Source organism: Medicago sativa, chromosome 2, assembly GCF_051527215.1.
Source record: "Medicago sativa cultivar Bolivia chromosome 2, Bolivia_mono, whole genome shotgun sequence".
NCBI lineage: Eukaryota > Viridiplantae > Streptophyta > Magnoliopsida > Fabales > Fabaceae > Medicago > Medicago sativa.
Window position 1 is genome coordinate 13,809,472 of NC_140750.1, and position 19,372 is coordinate 13,828,843.

General features: G+C 31.8%; 1 protein-coding gene across 2 annotated transcripts; it reads right to left on the minus strand.

Annotated features, from left to right (window-relative positions):
* Nucleotides 1-5,601: 5,601 nt before the first annotated feature.
* Nucleotides 5,602-9,679, minus strand: LOC146944760 (uncharacterized). 2 transcript variants are annotated; one of them, XM_085743115.1, is made up of 4 exons: nucleotides 9,585-9,679; nucleotides 8,583-8,805; nucleotides 6,737-7,949; nucleotides 5,602-6,132 (listed from the first exon to the last, which is right to left on the minus strand). In XM_085743115.1, exons 2-4 carry the CDS (start codon nucleotides 8,796-8,798, stop codon nucleotides 6,119-6,121), a joined length of 1,443 nt encoding a protein of 480 aa, XP_085599241.1. In that variant the 5' UTR covers nucleotides 8,799-8,805; nucleotides 9,585-9,679; the 3' UTR covers nucleotides 5,602-6,118. The 2 variants fall into 2 exon arrangements, with proteins under 2 accessions (XP_085599241.1, XP_085599240.1); XM_085743114.1 differs by lacking the exon at nucleotides 9,585-9,679 and adding an exon at nucleotides 9,337-9,561.
* Between the last annotated feature and the right edge of the window lie 9,693 nt (nucleotides 9,680-19,372).

Genomic DNA, 19,372 nt, shown 5'->3' on the forward strand with positions numbered 1-19,372 from the left:
TAATTATGTATACGTAAATTCAGTTTACTTAGTGTATGTAAACTCAGTTTACGTAGTGTATGTAAACTCAGTTTACATGAGTTAAGTAAACTGAGTTTACATACACTAAGTTTACATACACTGTGTAAACTGAATTTACATAAGTAAGTTAAGACTGAGTTTTAGTTCATGTAAACTGAGTTTATGTAGTTTATGTAAACTGAGTTTACATACACCACGTAAACTGAGTTTACGTAGTTTATGTAAACTGAGTTTACGTACACCAAGTAAACTGAGTTTAGGTGTATGTTATTCCTTTTTAGAATATGTACGTAAACTAAATTCACGTGAGACCTATATGTAAACTTAAATTACGTTACCTTTCTACGTAAACTTAAATCAAACAAATCGATGTAGATAGACAAACGTGAAATTAACAACAACTATAAACATCCATAAATCATAGAGCAAACGATAAATAGAAACTCGAAGAAATTTATGAAATTCACTTACTTGTATTAATCGAGTACGTATCAATGGAAGATATGTTGATTCAATTGACAATTTTAGTAGGTATTGATTGCATATCGATCCATGGTGGTTTGTGGGTGAAAAAGGGGTGAGGGTTCAGAATGATAGTAAAAGAAGGGTTTTTAGAAATTTAGAAGAAGAGGGTAATTTTGGTATTATTGTAAAAAATTTAATAAATTTGGGTGTAACTATGATTATATGGGGTGAAACTAGAAAGAGTCATCTTAGTGATTTTTTTTTATAGAAGCATAAAATAAGTGATTATATAAATTAATAAGGGTCTTGTTAACCGGTGCCCCCGGGGCACAGGTTAAGGAATCCAAAAGTAGAAAAATTGTTTTGAAAATATAAACTGTTACTTTTGACTAACTAATTATTACACCACTTTTTAATAAAATCTTACCTCTTTTAGTTGCTTAATCAATGTCCCGGAGGCACCGGTTAACATTCTCCTTAAAAAATATAAACTATATATTTGTATGTTTCAAGAGAACATTTATTTTGAATACTTCAATTTAACACTTATCATTATCTATTTTGAAATAAGCTTGTTTTAGAAATGGAACAAGAAGAATTTGATCCGACCCTACCTGTGTTGTATGTGTGACCCCCTCAGACATTCTTCAAGCATCCTCTTGCACTCAATCACTTGCTCCATTGCATTGTCTACTAACATTATAATAAACCGTACAACTATTTTTAATCAAAAATAAATAGGGAAAACACTTGGTCTGTGTGACATTGGTGTTGAAGAAAATTCTTCGACCAAATGCTTCATGCTTATACTTGAGGTACAAAGAAAATTAAATAATGATACATTGAAAATGTCATGTCAATTTATTGGATATAAAGGAACTTGCATTTCTAGAATAACTAGTTACAAACCCGTGCTTCGCACGGGGGTTCAGTAACGTATTTGACAAAATATTATATTGGAAGGATAGATTGTGAAATGACAAATAATTATAAATCATAATACAATATTTAGAGTACTTTTGCTTTACGGATTACAAAATTAAATCTTTAAAATGGTTTGATCACAAGTAACAAATGAAAACGTATTTTGTCAGCGGTAGAAACACTTTTCCAGTAATAATTGATATCTATTTATAAACCAATGAAAACTCTATTACCAAAGCTGCCTGATTTATATCATTTTGACTTTCAGCTTCAACATATATAAATCATTTTACATGATCTACAGCAAAGACAAATATTAACTGCAATTTAGTATCCAGTTCTTTCAGGCGAACAAACTTCTGCATCAGATAGATAGCTGAAAGTCTCTCTACCTAATTTATATCATTTTGTGTTTTAGATTCAACGTATATAAATCTTTTAACATTATCTACAGCAAAGGCAGATATTAACTGCAATTTAGTACCACGTATATAAATCCTTTCACATGATCTACAACAAAGGTAGATAGTAACTGCAATTTAGTATCCATTCCTTTCAGGTGAACAAACTTCTGAATCAGAGAGATAGTTGAATGCCTCTCTACTTGATTTATATCATTTTGCCTTTCAGTTTCAACGTATATAAATCATTTCACATGATCTATAGCAAAGGCAGATATTAACTGCAATTTAGTATCGAGTCCTTTCATGTGAATTATACGCACTTTTAAAAACTTATTTTAAAGGAGAGATGTTCAAATTACGGAATATTACCATTCTTCGTAAATTTGAGAATGAAGTTCGCATAATCCAAATATTTGTGATGCATGGTTTAAGGCATGGGGTTCAGTAACGTATTTTGTAAAAAAATTGTTCTGAAGGAAAAATGAACAAATTAATGAATATTGCACAAAAATTAAAAAACTTTATCAAAATATTTATGAAAGCTTTATCAAGAGCAGGAAAACATCATAAATTACATAATAGTTAAAATTATAAAAGTGAGCGCTACTGTCATAGAGTTACCAAAAAGGGATTAACACCAATATTTACATGACACAAAATGAACGAAAGAAACACAATAAACTCTTTAGCGTCTTGTGTAGGAACTTGGTTATTAATATTTTGACCGTTAAAAAATAAAAAATCTCTTTGACGTCAAAAAAGTAATATCAACTGAGCAATATTCAGTCTCTTCACATATGCTTAGTAATATTCAGTCTGGAAGATTACATTGAAAGGATAGATGGTAAAATGACGGATAATTGTGAATCATTGTAATATGTCAAAATATAAACCTTAAAAACCATGAACCATCAACTTAGTTTTAAATAGTTAAAAATAAAAAATTGTAAAATAGTTAAAAGTTTTTAAAAATATAAAAATTGGAAAATAGTTAAAAAAATTGGTGAGGTAGCACTCAGCCAAGCAACACTAAAAAAATTATATGCATTAGCGTAACAAAAAAAACAGACAGACGGACATAAAATATTACTCTAAACGTTAATGTGTGTATATATTCGCGAGGTTGAAGAAAGGAGATAAAAATATTTGGGATCATTAAATGATAGCGTGAATAAAAATATTTGTGAGATTGTGATGATTAAACGATATTGAAATTAAATATATAAGTGATAAAAAGATAATAAAATTCCTTTGAAAAAAAGGTAATAAAATTAAATGGAATCTCCTTAAAAAATTAATGGAACGGTTAAAAAAAATAAAGTTAAATGGAAGAAAAAAACATATTGAAATATAATATTAAAAAATAAAGAAAAAGTTCCCGGCGTGAGTTGAAAAGAGGTAGTTTTTTAAAGTAACATTCAACAGCTTCTGGTCAAAGCTCATTCCATTCAATTTTATGCGTTCAAAAAAAGTACTTTTTTTAGTAAGTACTTAATTGATATTGTATTCGGCCTAACTTCTCCTTAAAAATGTAGAGAAGTTTGAAAAAAGTCGGGTCAAACGATACCTTAATCTCCCACAACGGCAATGTAGAAGCAATTGAATTTGGGAGGAAAAATTGAAAAATAGTTAAAAATATAAAAATTGGAAAATAATTAAATGTTATTAAAAATATAAAAATAAGAAAATAATTAAAAAAATTGGTTAGGGGCAAAAATGGAAATTCATAGGCCAAACCTTAAAAAAAAAAACCACTTCCAATAATTGAATTACCAAAATGCCCCTCATAGGGGCAAATTGGTAATTTCAACGGACATTTCCTTTCTTATATATATAAGTAGAATAGAAGTGGGATAGGAATTCCCTGTCTGAATACTATATGTAATTTCAAAAATGATGGAATCATTACAATTTTTAAAATTTAAAATATGGGAAATGCTAACCGGTGCCCCCGGGGCACTGGTTAAGGATATGAAAAAGGAAATTATATAGTAGTTAATGCATTGAAATTGTGTAATTAATTTATAATAAAGTCAAAAACAATTTCCTTTTATGGTAATAATTCCCTTTTATGGTATGCTTAACTAGTGCCCCGGGGCACCGGTTAGCAGGACCCTTAAAATATTCAAGTTTTTGTTCTTATAGAAATGGCATCTTTGACCAATTATAAAAGGGAAAGGAATATAATTACACTAATTGCCTTTAAGGCTGGTGCTAGATACATTATTAGCCTTTTCATTTTGAAATGGTGTCTAGAAAGTATGACAAAGTATATGGACGGTTGGAGACTTGAAAATAAATTTTGAGAAATGATATTTTGACAACCACTTTTTGACAACTTTTAGACAATTTTCTCTCTCATACTCACATGATGTTGTTATTCTCTCTCTTCCTTTTTCTCTCTCCATTGTTTTTGACCAATAAGAAGTGAGAAAAACAAGGTTGTCAACAAAGTTGTCATCAAATGGATGTCAAAATATCATTACTCATAAATTTTAGAAGTGTATGACTTTTATCTGAGTAGAAGGAAGATAAGGTATACCAAATGTAATTTTACTAACAAGCAATGCATTACTACTTCCTAGATTAGAGTTGAAAGTTGAAAATCATGTCAAACCAGAAGTTATATGGTTTGAATATTCGGGTCTATAGCATAAAACAGCGGAGAAATATAAGGAGATGTAAATCATCAAATACAAATGAGATTGTTGAAATGGAGGAGGGTGTCATGTTTTTTATGTGATACAAAAGTACCACTCAAGTTAAAGGAAATTGTTTATCATACAACTGTAAGATCGACGGTGTTGTATGGGATAGAGTGTTGGACAATAAAGAGTAACACGAGAATAAAATAAACGTAGCAGAGATGAAATTGTTGTGTTGGATTGTGTGATAAGATTAAACATGATATGATTATAAATGACAACATTAGAGAGTTAGGGTAAAAAGATAGTGGAAACTCGACTTAAATGATTTGAGCATGTACGAAGAAGACAAGTAGACAGTAAGGACTAAGGAGAGTAGATAAGATGAAGAGTGGTCAAATAAGTAAAAGTGGGAGAAGATCTTCAAAAAAAACTATAAAAGGAACTATTAAGTAGATTAACAAGCTTCCGAGCTGCATAGACAACATATATTATAAAATATTATGATGTTGTTTGGTCTTGTAATGGAATAAGGCTTTGTTGTTCGTCAATGTTAAGAAAGTAAGAAGTTCTTTTCCTAAAAAAAGGTAACAGGTTGTGAAGTTGTTGCATCACTTTTTAAGAAAAAAGAAAACAGCGTTAGTCAAGATAATACATGAAATAGAAAAAGTGTGTACAATTTTTTTACAAGTATTTGAGAGGCAATAACCTCACAAAATGTTGATATAATCATACAAAAAGAATGAAGATGGGAATAGTGATATCAATTCCAACCCAGAAGGCAGTTCAGATTCAAGGGCAGGGATCACGCCCTCCATCGAGGGATGCCAATTTGCAACCCAAAAGGCACTTCAGATACGAGGGCAAGGATCATGCCCTCCATTGCGCGGAGCACCCATCCTCGAGTACCTAACTTTTCGTGGCTGAGAACAGTAACAAAGGCAGTATGGAAGAACAAGAGAGTGCTCAATAACTTCGAATTCATTTTTATTGTTTTAACTAAGAATGAGATGAAAGAATGACAATGATATACACACAAACTGTTGGAATGTAAGCAAGAGATGAATCATACATAATTCATAAATGAAGCATATAATAGCACAAGAAAAAATTGTATTGTGTAGAAGATGAATCAGCTAACATTTTAAGGAACCTAGATGAACATTTCAATGATAATATCGTGTATCTTTTACAGATTCTGAGAAATCAAAACACTGAAGAAAAGAAAATTAAAAAATACCAACCAGCCAAGACTAGCAACATGGTCCAACTCTACTTGTCCAAAGAGGAATAACAGTTTGAAAAAAGAAAAAAAAAACAAAAACAAAAGAAAATAAAAGGGAGAAGGTCTTCTTCTTTTGTGTATTACTTTGTCATGAGAGGTGTGCATCATTTTGTGACAAACTCCATCATATAACTTGATTACAAGTCTCAAAATCCCAAAGAAAGAAAACCTATAATTCACACTCAACTCAACCCTTATATAGTAAATCCCTTGTAAGTCTCTGTGTATTTGCAAGTTATTCAACACTGCCAAATCCAATTGGCTCTAACGAAATTTTAGAATCATTCAAACTATCACGAAACGAAGAAGATTTATGCTTTCCACATTCATTCACCTTCGAAACACAAGCTAGCATCATACATGGTATAACCTTCCTAAGCAGCAATTCCTGAAGTAAAACATGGTCAAAAACACATTAATACATGCAAGCTTTGTATCGCCATACTTTCTGATTCAAGTAAAAGAACATATAGTTAAGCATCCAAAATAATCAATCATATGGAAATGGAAAAGCAATTTGAATACTAGACTCGATAATATATTGTCTTTCATTTTCTCCCCTTTTCATAGTAAGGTGTATCTCTCTTAGCATATCACAATGTACATGAAAAGTTCAAGATCATGCAATTTGAATACTACTCGATAATAATTTATATATTGCAATTTGAAGCCTGTGCTCAGACACACTCAAATTATGGTCATAACATGGCTATAATTTATTCATTGGACCAGCATTTTGGAAAAATGATATAATTAAACTACTTAATTCACTAGTAACTCGTTTATCCGCATTTCGCACACACTGGTATTGTTGACAAGACTCTAAGGAACGCAGAAATCAGTATGTGAATATAAAAGAAAAATATGGAACGTTTCTTATAATATTAACATCAAGTTATGAGCCATAATCAAGTATAAAATCTAAATATTAATCAACTTAGCAATGAAGAACTTTTTTATTTTCAAATGATAATAAAAAGAACATATTCTACCTCTGTTTGATTGTCTATTAGCAACAGCATAGGCCCCAATGTGGCCACCACTAGAGCTTTTGCGCATTAAATCTGAAACGGCATTTTCAAGGCCAAAACTAAGAGGACCAGAATCCTCTAATTCTGAAGTTGTTGATCTCCAAGTATGGTCTTGATAAAATGGCCCAGCTTCAAAGGTATTTTTATATGCCTCGCCATAATTGCCATTTGAGAAAGCGGACGATGAATCTGATTCAACATTGCTTTCACTGCTTTTTCCATAACCTACCGCTTTTGACCCTAAAATCACATCTCCAAGCCTATAATTAAGACTGCTTTTACCATAACCAGAGCCAATAGTTCCAGCTTGATTAGTGGTACCAACAGAGGTACTCCAAAGCGATCCAATATTTCCAAATGAACCAATACTTGAATTTTCACTTCCGTAACCTAAGAAAGCATCAGAGCTTGCAGGGTTATTAGCATAATTAAGATTTCCATTACCCCACAAACTCTGATTTGTTGAATTTATGGCTGAACTGTTGCCAACATTTGAACCAGCAGCATATGCCATGGCATTATTGTATCTGCTCGGACTTGCACTGTATGGAGAACTCAATGCACGGCCCATGATAAAGTTAGAAGTGAAGTTTTCATTTTCATTATGGTTCAATGGTGGCTCAAAGTTGAGTCCTGTCCCATAACTAGGACTGAAAAGAGAATATCCACTACGGCCAACATTAGCAGGACTCAATCTACCGTCTAATCTAAGTCCATGTCCTCCAATCAGGCTTGGATTATATCCCTGAGCAAAACCATTAGAAAAACTACCAACTCTACTCATAGTACCGTAACTAAATCCACCTAGCTGACCTCTACTTGGACTTGGAGATAAATCCTTTGGGACAGCCCTCTTAACCTCAACCATTTTACCATTAAGTTCGTGAAAAGTTTTGTGCAGCACTTTTTCAACTGCTTCCTCAGAATCATATGTGATGAATCCAAAACCTCTAGGACGTTGAGTGTTATGATCATACATTACAACAACATCAGTAATTGTTCCGAATTGATCAAAGTAATTCTTAAAATCACTCTCAGTAACTGTGGATGCTAGACCTCCAACAAATATCTTTTTTGTGCGTATAGGAGTAGGAGCAGGCGATCCATGACTGCTGCTGTTGCTTCTGCTAAACACATTCTGATCATCTCTAGGGACAGCTTTTTTTGCTTCAACCTGCATGTTAAATGCATGACAATAAACTTAAATTAACAAATATCATAGACATAATTATAAATAAAAAGGGAATTATAGAAATCAAGGACTCCATGTGAGAGTGAGAGAGAAACACAAATAATGTACTTGGATATTTAATTAACAACTAAGACTAGTAGAGCTTCCTAGCAGATCAGAATTATTTAGAGCACTGGTTTATCATAATTAACAACATAATGTAACAATTATATTCATCAAGTTTTGCATATTGCCTTAACATCTCAAGCATCAATTTGTCGAGCCATTGCTATCATTCATGCCAACTACACTTTACAATTGCTTCAATGATTGAAGATCTTTAAACAAGCATCACAATTCACCATGAACTTGCAATATTAAATCTGATCACATATTTAGTGCTCAATTGTATCTTGCAAGAAACTCAACTTTAAAAAAAAAAAAAATCAAATTTCTTTACAAACCGATATTGTATGTGTATTTTTCAGAACCTCTTGTTCTAAACTGAAGTTGCATCATAGCAAAGCAAAATGCATCTCAATCATTTCCGTGGGGGACAATGAATCATAATTCACTTTGTCACATAAAGAAATTGATATAACAGAGACAATTAAACACAGAGATGAGAAAACTCACAGTTCTACCATCTATGACATGTTTTTCCATAACAACGCGTTCGGCAACAGAAGGATCAGCAAAAACAACAAATCCAAAACCACGAGCACGTCCCGTGGTCCGATCCTTCATTATCACAGCTTCAACTACATCTCCAAAGTTCTGAAAATACTGTCTGAGTCGGTCTTCATTTGTATCCCAGGAAATCCCTCCAATGAATAGCTTCCCCGGGTCCATTTCCACCCTGCACTTTCACATAATCCAATCAAAATTCTACTTCTAACCATAAAAATTCACATCCATAAAATAAAATCTTTAAAAAAAAAAAAATGCATAATTCTTTTCCAACAATCATTGCAACAAACCAATACCAAAAGTAGTAACATCAAAATCAAAACAAAAAACAAAAACATCTGACATCATCGGATCCAAATTCCAATCAGTTACATACATGATACAATCACCAAACAAACACAAAACCTCGTATCTGTGTCCTATAAATCCAAACAACATTAAATTCATCAAAACAACAATCATCAAACACAAAACAACATAATGCTGATTAAACATGCAGCAACAACAGCAAAAAAGACCAAATCTATGTTTTTTCAGACAGCTTTAGCAGAAAACTATGATGTTGTCTAAATTAAAAAAACAAAATTTACTGAATTGGGTTAGTTTGATGGATCAAAACAAGATCAACCAACCCATAATTCAAAATTGAAAAAAGCATCAAACTTTGACAAAAGTCATAGAATTAGGATAGAAAGTTTACCAAATGAAGACAAACCCAGATGAGAAAATTTGAAGAAATCTAAGATCTGAGAGAAAGCATAAGAAGAAAGAGAGAGGGCGAAAGGCCCTCTTTATTTTATCTCTAACAAAGAACAATTACCGTTGATTGAAAGACGATAAATATGTATATATATAATGGATGAATATGAATGAATGAATGAAGGAAAGTTGTGTATCACAATGAATGAGTAAGAGATATATGAATGAGAAAAAGGGAATTTGCATCACCTTATATATAATTTTATTTTTTATTTTTTGTATAATTAGTTTTTTATATATTTTTTATTTAGAGAAAGATGAGAGAGGGAGAGGTTTCTCTTTCTGATCTATATGTCTATCCTCTTGTGCAAGAAATACCAAAGGATTGAAAGATGGTGACTGCCCATTAGCCATTTCTCAAGTTTGATTTTTGTTTTAGAGGCAAAAGAGAATAGAAGAAAATAGGACAATTTGATTTTTATTTTTTCTTTTTATTTCTTTTGTGTTTTTATGAAAAATCAAAATTTATTTTCATAAAAAAATTAAACAAAATGTTATTAAAAATTATATTTAGACATTGTGAGAGAATTTCTCACTCTTGTCTCATTAAATATGTGTAAAGATAAGGTATTTTCGTCGCGCGTCTGATTTTCTATATGTATCGGTCAGAAATCGAACTTCTATCCACGTATTTTAAATAGTAGTTTATTTCTTCCGTTATAAAATATAAATAAGGTATTTTCGTCGCGCGTCCGATTTTCTTTATGTATCGGCCGGAAATCGAACTTCTGCCCGCGTATTTTAAATAGTAGTTTATATTTTCCGTTATAACACTTTGATAGCTTAAAATTTCGACACATCAATTTAATATTAAATAAATTGAGATAAATTTATGCTAAAATATCCTCAATGTCTACTTTTTATTGATAATTATTTTATAAATTTATAGAGTCTTTATTATTAATCTCAAGTATTCTAATCAATCTCTTTGATGATTAGTGTCATTTTAATGGAGTAGTACTCTATAACTATCTAAATCAAATATGATTATGATATTAAGAAGCAGGTATATAGTGAAAAATAATACTACTGTATTAATCTTGATTCTTTTTAAATAATCAAATTTCTTGATCAAAATGTGAATGCTTAAACTAAATAATAAAAAAAAGTCAGCGTTTATAGTCCAATTTTTCATCTGACAAAATGTTGCCATTGGGCAGTAATGGTAGTAACATAACATTGGGTTGGAAACAAATATAGATATTATTAATTTTGTTACCATTGCTTGAGGTCAAAGAAATCAGAAATTAGATGAAATAAAAGATTATGATGATAATGTGATGTAATATATATGATGAACAAGAACAAGTAGATCATGGTAAATTGGACTATTTTGGGAAATGCTATGAATTTTGAGGTGAATCGGCAAAATCAAGCAACAAGTTGGAATGGGCACAAATAATAATATAAAATATGAGTGGTTGCTGTACAACAACACCTTTCCATCAACTTTCAATTAAAAAATTAAATAATTAATTTTAAAAAAGTAGGGTTATGTGCGAATGACAGAAGGGATTGCTTGTGTACCCACTCATCCAAAGAATAAACAGGTATAAGAGGAAAAACAATACATTTGTGCCTAAATTAATGCATGTGCATAATCTTATTGCTTTATTCATTCATATACATTAATGCTTTGCAAAAAATATCATAACTATTCTTTTTTAAAATAGTAATTTATTTATCATGAATCATTTTGCATCAGAAAAAAATCAAATCATCTTTTTTTTTAAGGAAATCATTAACTTCTTTAAAAATTATTATGGTCAGATTTTGTTTTTCACAGCATAAAGTTCAGAAATTTAAATTTTGGGTGATGATCAAAATGGAAAGAAAATATTGGTGTGCATCGGATATCTTTACACACAACTGTATACATTAATTTATTGATCCAAATAAAATTATAATAGACAACAAAACTCTCTAAAAATGGACACATTACTGTGTTTTTCGGATTGAATTCGAATCCAAAACATTTAGTTAAATCAGAGACCCTTAGGCCTTATTGTCCCATCCAAGTGTGTTGAGTTAAGAATGGGTAAATTGCAACATGGGTTGGTATTTAAACCACATTAATTTGTTCTGTACCGGGGACCATGATCGTTTACTGCAACGGTTTTCCTTTAGCTGATTTTCGTTTTTGTGGCAAAGTTTTCTTTAGCTGATGATAATAGTTGTTACATGTATAAAAAATAAAAATTATATAAAATATAATAAAACACATGTTGGAGTCCAGTCCAGGTCTTTAATTTACTTAAGAGTCGTCTGATTTGAACTGTGCTTCATAGTTCATACTTCATAGAACATGTCTAGAGGTGGATCCACCATAAGACATAGTGTGGTTATAACCACATCATATTTTTTTCCAATTTTTTTTTTTTTTTACATGTCAACATCCTCTCCCAAATATATCTATATTTATCTAACAAACTTAATTCATTTATTCATACGGAAGTCTCTCTCTATTTTCTTATATTATTGAAAAAGAAAATTGAGTTATGAGATTGTGTCTGAGTCCAAGACAAAAGAAAAAATTGTTTAAAAAAAACACTTACACACTGCTAAGATTCACCACAACTTATGCTGTTTTCATTCATCAACATATCGATTATATACACATTACAACTCAATAAAACTTCAATTATTAGTGTATAAATTAATTAAGGTAAGGTGGAGTTAGCATGGGAAAGGGAAGTTCTTTCCCATGATGGGAAAGTTCAACCACAACCATAGATTTAATAATTTTTAATTTGAATGGCCAAGATCTTTTACCCGGTAATGACTTTAACTTATTGATGGTATTGTGGAAGAAAAAAAAAGTGACCCCACCTCATGATTAAATAACTATATCCCATTTGTTTGAAGTATTGGTAATTAGTGTTGGGTTTTCCATTAAAGAATAAATCAAAGCCTGATGATATGTACTCCTATAATTTTGTTTTTGGAAGAATCATATATAAATTTGATATTGAAGAATAATTATGAAAGGCATCTAAAAAATAATAATAATTTGATTAAGTTAAATATTAAAAGGATTGTTTTCCAGCATCAGAAGAGGGATGGACAATACCCACCATCAGAAGAAGGGTTGTTTTGGATTACCGATCCTTGCTTTTTACATCTCCTTCGTCAAACTTCTTCAGATTTGTTTATTTTCTTTTCCCTAAATTCATATCTCTCTTGTCACATATCAATCAACCACACTCTTTTTTTAGCATCAACAACAAATAATAATGCATTTCTCTTTTGCTGAAAATCAAACAAGAATGTTGAACACTCCAGATTCATCATCATCAACATCCTTTAAACAAAACCCCAAAATCCAAATCTAAAAAAAAAACAATTTGGAAAAAAAACACCAACCCTAGAAAGGATCCAATGTTGAATAACTTAAATCTAGAAAACCCCTATTATAAATCCAGATTCAACCACGTAGAGACAATGATATACAACTAATTCTATTATGAAATCCATTTTTTCTTATTATGAAAATCCCCAAATTGATTCTATGCCTTTGTTGGATTTTCAATTTTTGGTTTTTTTTTTCTCTGTTGTGTTTTGCCATGAAGAACTTCACCTAACTTAAGCTTTTATGTCTGAGTTAGAAGGCAAACGTGATTTGAAATCTAATACAAAGGAGGGGGGTGTGTTGCGAAATGTAGTTTGTGTTGTCGATAAAAAGAAGAGGTAAATTAGTAACAGAACATATAGCATTAAAATATGAAAGCTGAAGATTTTTTTGTTTGAACTCAACAAGTTGGTAACTGCCAGGTGTCCTTAAAAATCAGACTTTCCCATCATGGGAAATACTGGCCTTTCCCAGGCTAAACGCTACCTTAAGGTAAAAGCCAACAACCCCTAGAAATAAATTGTCGTCGTCTCCTAACATAAAAAGGCCAGGCTTTTGCAAGGGGCAAAAGCCTTCGTATATGAACCCATGGAAAACATCAGACTTTTGCAAGGGACAAAACCTTCGAATACTCCTGAGAAACACGCTTGATTTTCTTTTTGAACAATATGGATTTTCATAAGGCCTTACCCATCGCAAACATTCAACACCCCTCACAAATATATAGGTGGGTAACACAATTTTTTTTTTAAGTTGTATTTCTCTACACGCTCTACCAGACCTTGCACAATCACGTGGGTTTCAACACTTTTGACAAGTGTTTTCGAGGGCCAACCCTCGTAAATTTAGAGAATCTATGTATCAATCAAATCACATGACAAATTTGTTATGAAAGACGTTTTTGAGGGGCTTGTATGTCACAAATTCATGCAAATTTGATCATTCTGACTCAATTTTATGCGCTTGTCTGAGACCAATTATCATTGTTATGACTTTCCCACTTATTTTAATTTGTGAGGGGCTGGCCATCGAAAAACCCCTATAAAATTTCTCTGTTAAATTGTAAACACCTCTTTTTTTCCTCATTCATCGTACTCTTAAAAAAATATCTACTTTCTTCTACACTCAATTTCCTCCATTCTCAATTTTCTCCATCGTTCTCCTTATTTTTCAAATAAAAAAAAAATCCAAAAGCTTCAATATTATGATATAAACTCTCTTCACTTATTAGTACTTTCATTTTACTATTTTCTACTACTTGTATATTTTCATTTTTTTTTTTTGTTACTTTCACGACACTACCAAAGCCAATTTGCCTCCCTTGCCAAAATGAACATAGATAAATGTTTTATAAAAATAATTAACTTTAATTGCCCATTTCAGAAATCAATTTAACGTCAAAAAAAAAAGAAAAAAAAAGAAATCAATTTTATTTTAAGGGTTAATTATGTTTCTAGTCCCTATAAAATAGCGACCTTGTAAGTTTAGTCCTTACTTAATTTTAATAGCATTTTTAGTCCCTAATTTTGTTTTTTTGCCCTGAGTATTAGTCCCTACTCAATTCAAATTTGTTTAATTTATGCTTAAACTCTTAAATTTTTGAACAATTTTTTGCATACATGTTTAGAACATTACTAAAAGTTCCTCCGCAAAAAATTATCGCAAAATTTGATTTCTACATCCAGATTTTATTACTTTTTATCTTTAACTTTTGTCGTTTTAAAAAAATCATATTTAATTCATTTCATGTCTGAAAATTCTAAATTTTAGTAAACGAACTTTCATAGTGTTCTAATCTTGTCTCAAAAAAATCGTTCAAAAATTTAAGAGTTTAAGGATAATTAATCAAACTTTGTTTTAGCAGGGACTAAAATTATAAGTAAATTTTTTTTATAGGGACTAAAAATGCTATTAAAATTAAGTAAGGACTAAACTTACAAGATCGCTATTTTATAGGGACTAGAAACATAATTAACCCCTTATTTCTTTACAACTTACAATGTCACCAATGTATCTTGGGCTGCCGCAAATGAGCATCGAATATGACCACCGTAAAATTTGAAAATCTGCCACAAGTATTTTTTTTAATTAAAAAATGATCATCTTGCATTTGTGTGGGCCTTGGTCGCCGCAAATGCATTCAAGGCTGCCGCAAATTATGCTACAAATAGGGCATTGTTGTAGTGAATGAGGTGGTGATTGGCGATGATTGAGTGGTGGTTGACGATGGTCGTCAAAGTAGTGGTCGCAGATGGATGGAGTGGTGATCGATAGTGGTTGGAGTGATAGTCACAATGGTAGTCGGTGGTTGTCGTATTGTAGATTAGAGATGAATGAAGTTGTGTTCGGAGGTGGACAAAGAGGTTGACGGTGGTCAGAGTGGCTGTCGATGGTGGTTTTTATTGAAGATCACAAATGGCCAGAGTGATGATTAGAATGGTGATACGAGGTGGCCAGAGTAGTGGTTAGTTGTGGTCAAAGTGGTGGCCAATGAAGGTTAAAGTAGCGGTTGTTGATGGCGGTTAGTTTAGTGATTAGAGGTGGATGGAATGGTGTTTAAAATGTGTGTGGAGTTTTAAATGCTTAATTTAGTACCCCAAATGAGTATTGAGAGGATTCCCTAACTTAGGAGAAAATACCTCTCTACAAATACACACTCTGATCCCCATCCTAATCAATATGGAGAATAATATGACAAGTTGTAGAAAAACACGCATCAACACAATCATGTGTACATGTTACTCTCCTGCAACAAATTTTTTGTTTCATGATCTTAAATATAAGCAAATGTCAACTATTTATATCTTACTAGCGTCAAGACGTGCCAGTCTTTTCGCGTTTTTATTGACAAGAAATGATAAAATGTCGAAAAACAATTAAGTGAAGGGTAAAATTAAAGGGAAGAAACCCACTTGGGTTGGCCTGAGTCCTGAGAGTGTACTCCTCATCGAGATCTCAGGTTGATTTTCTCCGGTGTCAATTTAGGTGGACTAATTTAGCTTCTTAAAAAAAAATTAAATGGAAGAAAAAATGTTACACTAGAACAAAAAACTTTTTAAACAAGGTCAAAATAAGGTAATTTTACAGTTTTCAATATTGATTCTTATGTTATGGATTGTTTCTATTTTAATGTGAGTTAACTATTTTTTTTAATTGATAATTTAAATAATATTATAAAAAAGATGAAATAGTTTAAATAAAGGGTAAAAGTGGAAGAAAAATCCACTCCAAAAAATGTCTAATGTGTTTCTCCAATGTGTTTCTTCAATTAGTTTAGATTTTATTTTGCAATAAACCTTTATCATAACGGAACAAGTTTTCAAGAGGGATAATGTAAAAAATACAATTATTGTTGGGGTTAAATAAAAAAATTTCGTCCTTAAAAATATAATGGATTTTGATTTTAGTCCATAAAAAATAAAACAAAATGTTTCCATCCTCATAAAAAAATTCAGTTTGTTTTTGGTCCCAGTGACGTCAATTTATGTTCATATGAATGTCAAGACATGTCCATGTTATGCTCGTTCATTTTACTGTTCATATTATGTTCAAAGAATCTCAAAATTATATCCATTAGGGACCATAAACAAAAAAAGTGTGAGGATGAAAACATCTTATTTTTTTTTTTTAGGGACCAAAATCAAATTTTGATATATTTATAAGAACGAAAAACTTATTTAACCTTTATTTTTTTTATTAATTTAAGAAATTTAAATTACACGATTATTTTTTAGAAGGTTACTAGTGGTAAATAAGTTTTCTAGTCAAAATCAAGTGATATATCATGACGAAGTATCATATCATATACTGCACAAATAGTTGGTAAGGGAAGAGAAAAATTTATTTCTATGTTGTATTTTCATATTATTTATTTTCCTTCTTCAATGTTGTAGGCTTGTAGTGGTTCTGTTCTTCCCAAGTAGAAAACTACTTATTGTGTAATTTGCTTCCACAAAAGCATGGCGGGTATAAAGGATAGTATACTAGTGGCATGAAAGACAAGTAATCCTTTTGCCTAACGTGTTTTGGGTAAAGAGGGTGAGCAAGGTTGGTTTTATATGGTGATTGGTGACCGGTGAAAGATGTAATATGGTTTCCCATAGTTGTTATAATCTTAATTTACACCCTTCATCACATAAGGGGACAAAGGGGTTCCTTTCAAGGCTCGTGTGTGTGTTTTGTGTATGAGTGAAGAATCTAGATTTCCTTCAATCACAAAATCACGTATGCATTTATTACGTCGGCTCAACGACCGTTGGATCAACATCAAACGATATAAATTTAAGACGGGGTTTTATCGTTTTAATTAAGAAAATAAAAAGATCTATTTAAAATTTGTATTGTCCGATTTTGATTGACCAATTATCGATGTTGTGATTGCGTGAATGTTTGATTTTGGCTGACCATAGATAATCTGATTTTCATAATTGGTTTCTTTTTCAGTTTTTCCAGCTAGAGTTTTTTTGTATAATTGAAATTCTCACGTGCTAGGTAATAATAGTAGATAGAGTCAAATGTCTCACATCGATTACAAGCTTTGTGAATTGTGATAAGGTGGGTGCTTAGTCTAGGCATATGAATTTTAGCCAAATTAAATAGTAGTGATAACTAAAATCATAGTTAGATATGAATTATAATATAGGATAAATGATTGGAAACAGCCATAAGCCAACTATGATGACAATGCGTCCCATTATCTCTTATGCTAAAGTTGGATATAACATTGTGCATAGCAAAATGATGCATGTTAAAAGAAAACAAGTCTGATCCGTTTTCATTATCTTGTTTGCAAATTTGTGTCGAATAAAATTATTTTGTTTGCGATTTAGTATCTTTTTCTCTTCATGCCAATTCTATAACTATTAGACAACAATAATAAGCCACTTGCGTCCTAAAATGGTGGTACTCATGCTATACATCTTAGTGTTTGTATACGAGAATTGAATAAAAAGGAAATCGAAATTTTGAATTGGTCAAAGAATACCGAAGTCAACATTTTTACTTTAATTTGGCAAATCGACAATCATGAATTTTCAAATGTGATCTATGAGTTTGTTGACTTCGGGAACCTGGATTGCTTCTTTGTTAAAGTGTTCAATATAATCTTGGAGAGGTTCACTTTTTTCTTGAACAACGCCTCTATGCTCGCCGCTGTCTTTGGTTGATGTCGTGATGCGTGATGCATTGAAGTGAGCAGTGAATTGGTGGCACAATTTTTCCCATGAATCAACAAAACCTCATGGGAGACTTTTGTACGATGTCATCGCTTCCCTTTTGAGCATTAGGGCGAAAAACATGCATTTGATAACGCGTCGATAGTCGAGAATAACTTCTATGTTCTCAAAGTGCTCTTCGGGATCAATGGTTATGTCATAAGGTTCCATGTTGGGTGGTTTTTCCAACACAATTAGGATTCAACAACTCCTAATCTTTCTCTTGGCGCGTTGTTTCAACGTCGCTCAGATTGAAGGACCTACAAAATTGTGGTCGTTGACAACGTGGTAGGTGGCGTGGATGATACCCGAGAGGGGGTCGCAAAGACCTTGATATCTCGGGAGTGTAGGCTATTCTTCTCTTGCACGACTGTCGAGGGGTTGTGTCTTACTGACGGCGTGAACATATTGAGTGTTGGGAGTTCTCTGTAGCGTTTGATCGAGTTGACGAGTCCCGTTGGCTCTCCACATGCTACAAACTGTAGCTTTTGTTCTTGAATTATTTGGTTGTGCATAACCTGAACCAAATTATTTGGTTCTTGAATTATTTGCCAAGTTGGTAAGAGAGAAAGTTGTATCAAGCCGGTGCTTTAGCATTTAGTATATCTATATGTACGTTTTTGTTGCTTTTTGCCGTGGAATCAAGAGGCTCCAATTTGGAGAGTTGGAAAAAAACGTACGTTCAATGCCTTTTTGTCGTGAAAACAAATAGAGGCCAAAAGGTGCTATTAGAGATTGATGGGCGGTCCATTTCAGGCGATGTTCATCCATCTTCTTTATTCTGGTGACCGTTACTAGCCGTAGCCGTTGAGGAGTTACAAAACATGGAGGATCCAAGGTTGATAAGGGTGCAATTTGTTTAGCCCTTTGTGTATTAGGCCTTATATAATGTGGATTGTAGGCTTTTGATCAACCTAGAACAACAAATAAATAAATTTTGAATCCTATTTAGGAATGATGACCATATTTAGTGCCCAATAATGTCTTGAATATAATTCTAAAACTTATGATTAAACCAAAAATAGAAGAACTCAATAATAAATTAATTAAAAATAATCAATAAATTATAACTTTTTATATAACAATTAAATAATTTAAATATAATATGATTTAGTGAAATTATTATATATATCATTTGAACAAGTATAATTTATAAAAAGAAGTGATCGAGCTCAAGTGATTAATAAATTTCATTAAGTGACTCCAAATTCAATTGTTAGATAGAACAATTCTTTACCCGACTATGCATACTTTAGGGTCGAAACCATGAGATTTTTTTTGGTGGTGGCCGAGATTTGAACCCCGAACCTTGCATATATTATGCATTGTCCCTACCAACCGAGGACAAAAACTATGGGATTACTAAAGCCATTTTAATGTCAAACTTATTTATTTTTTTGACAAAAAAAAAAAAA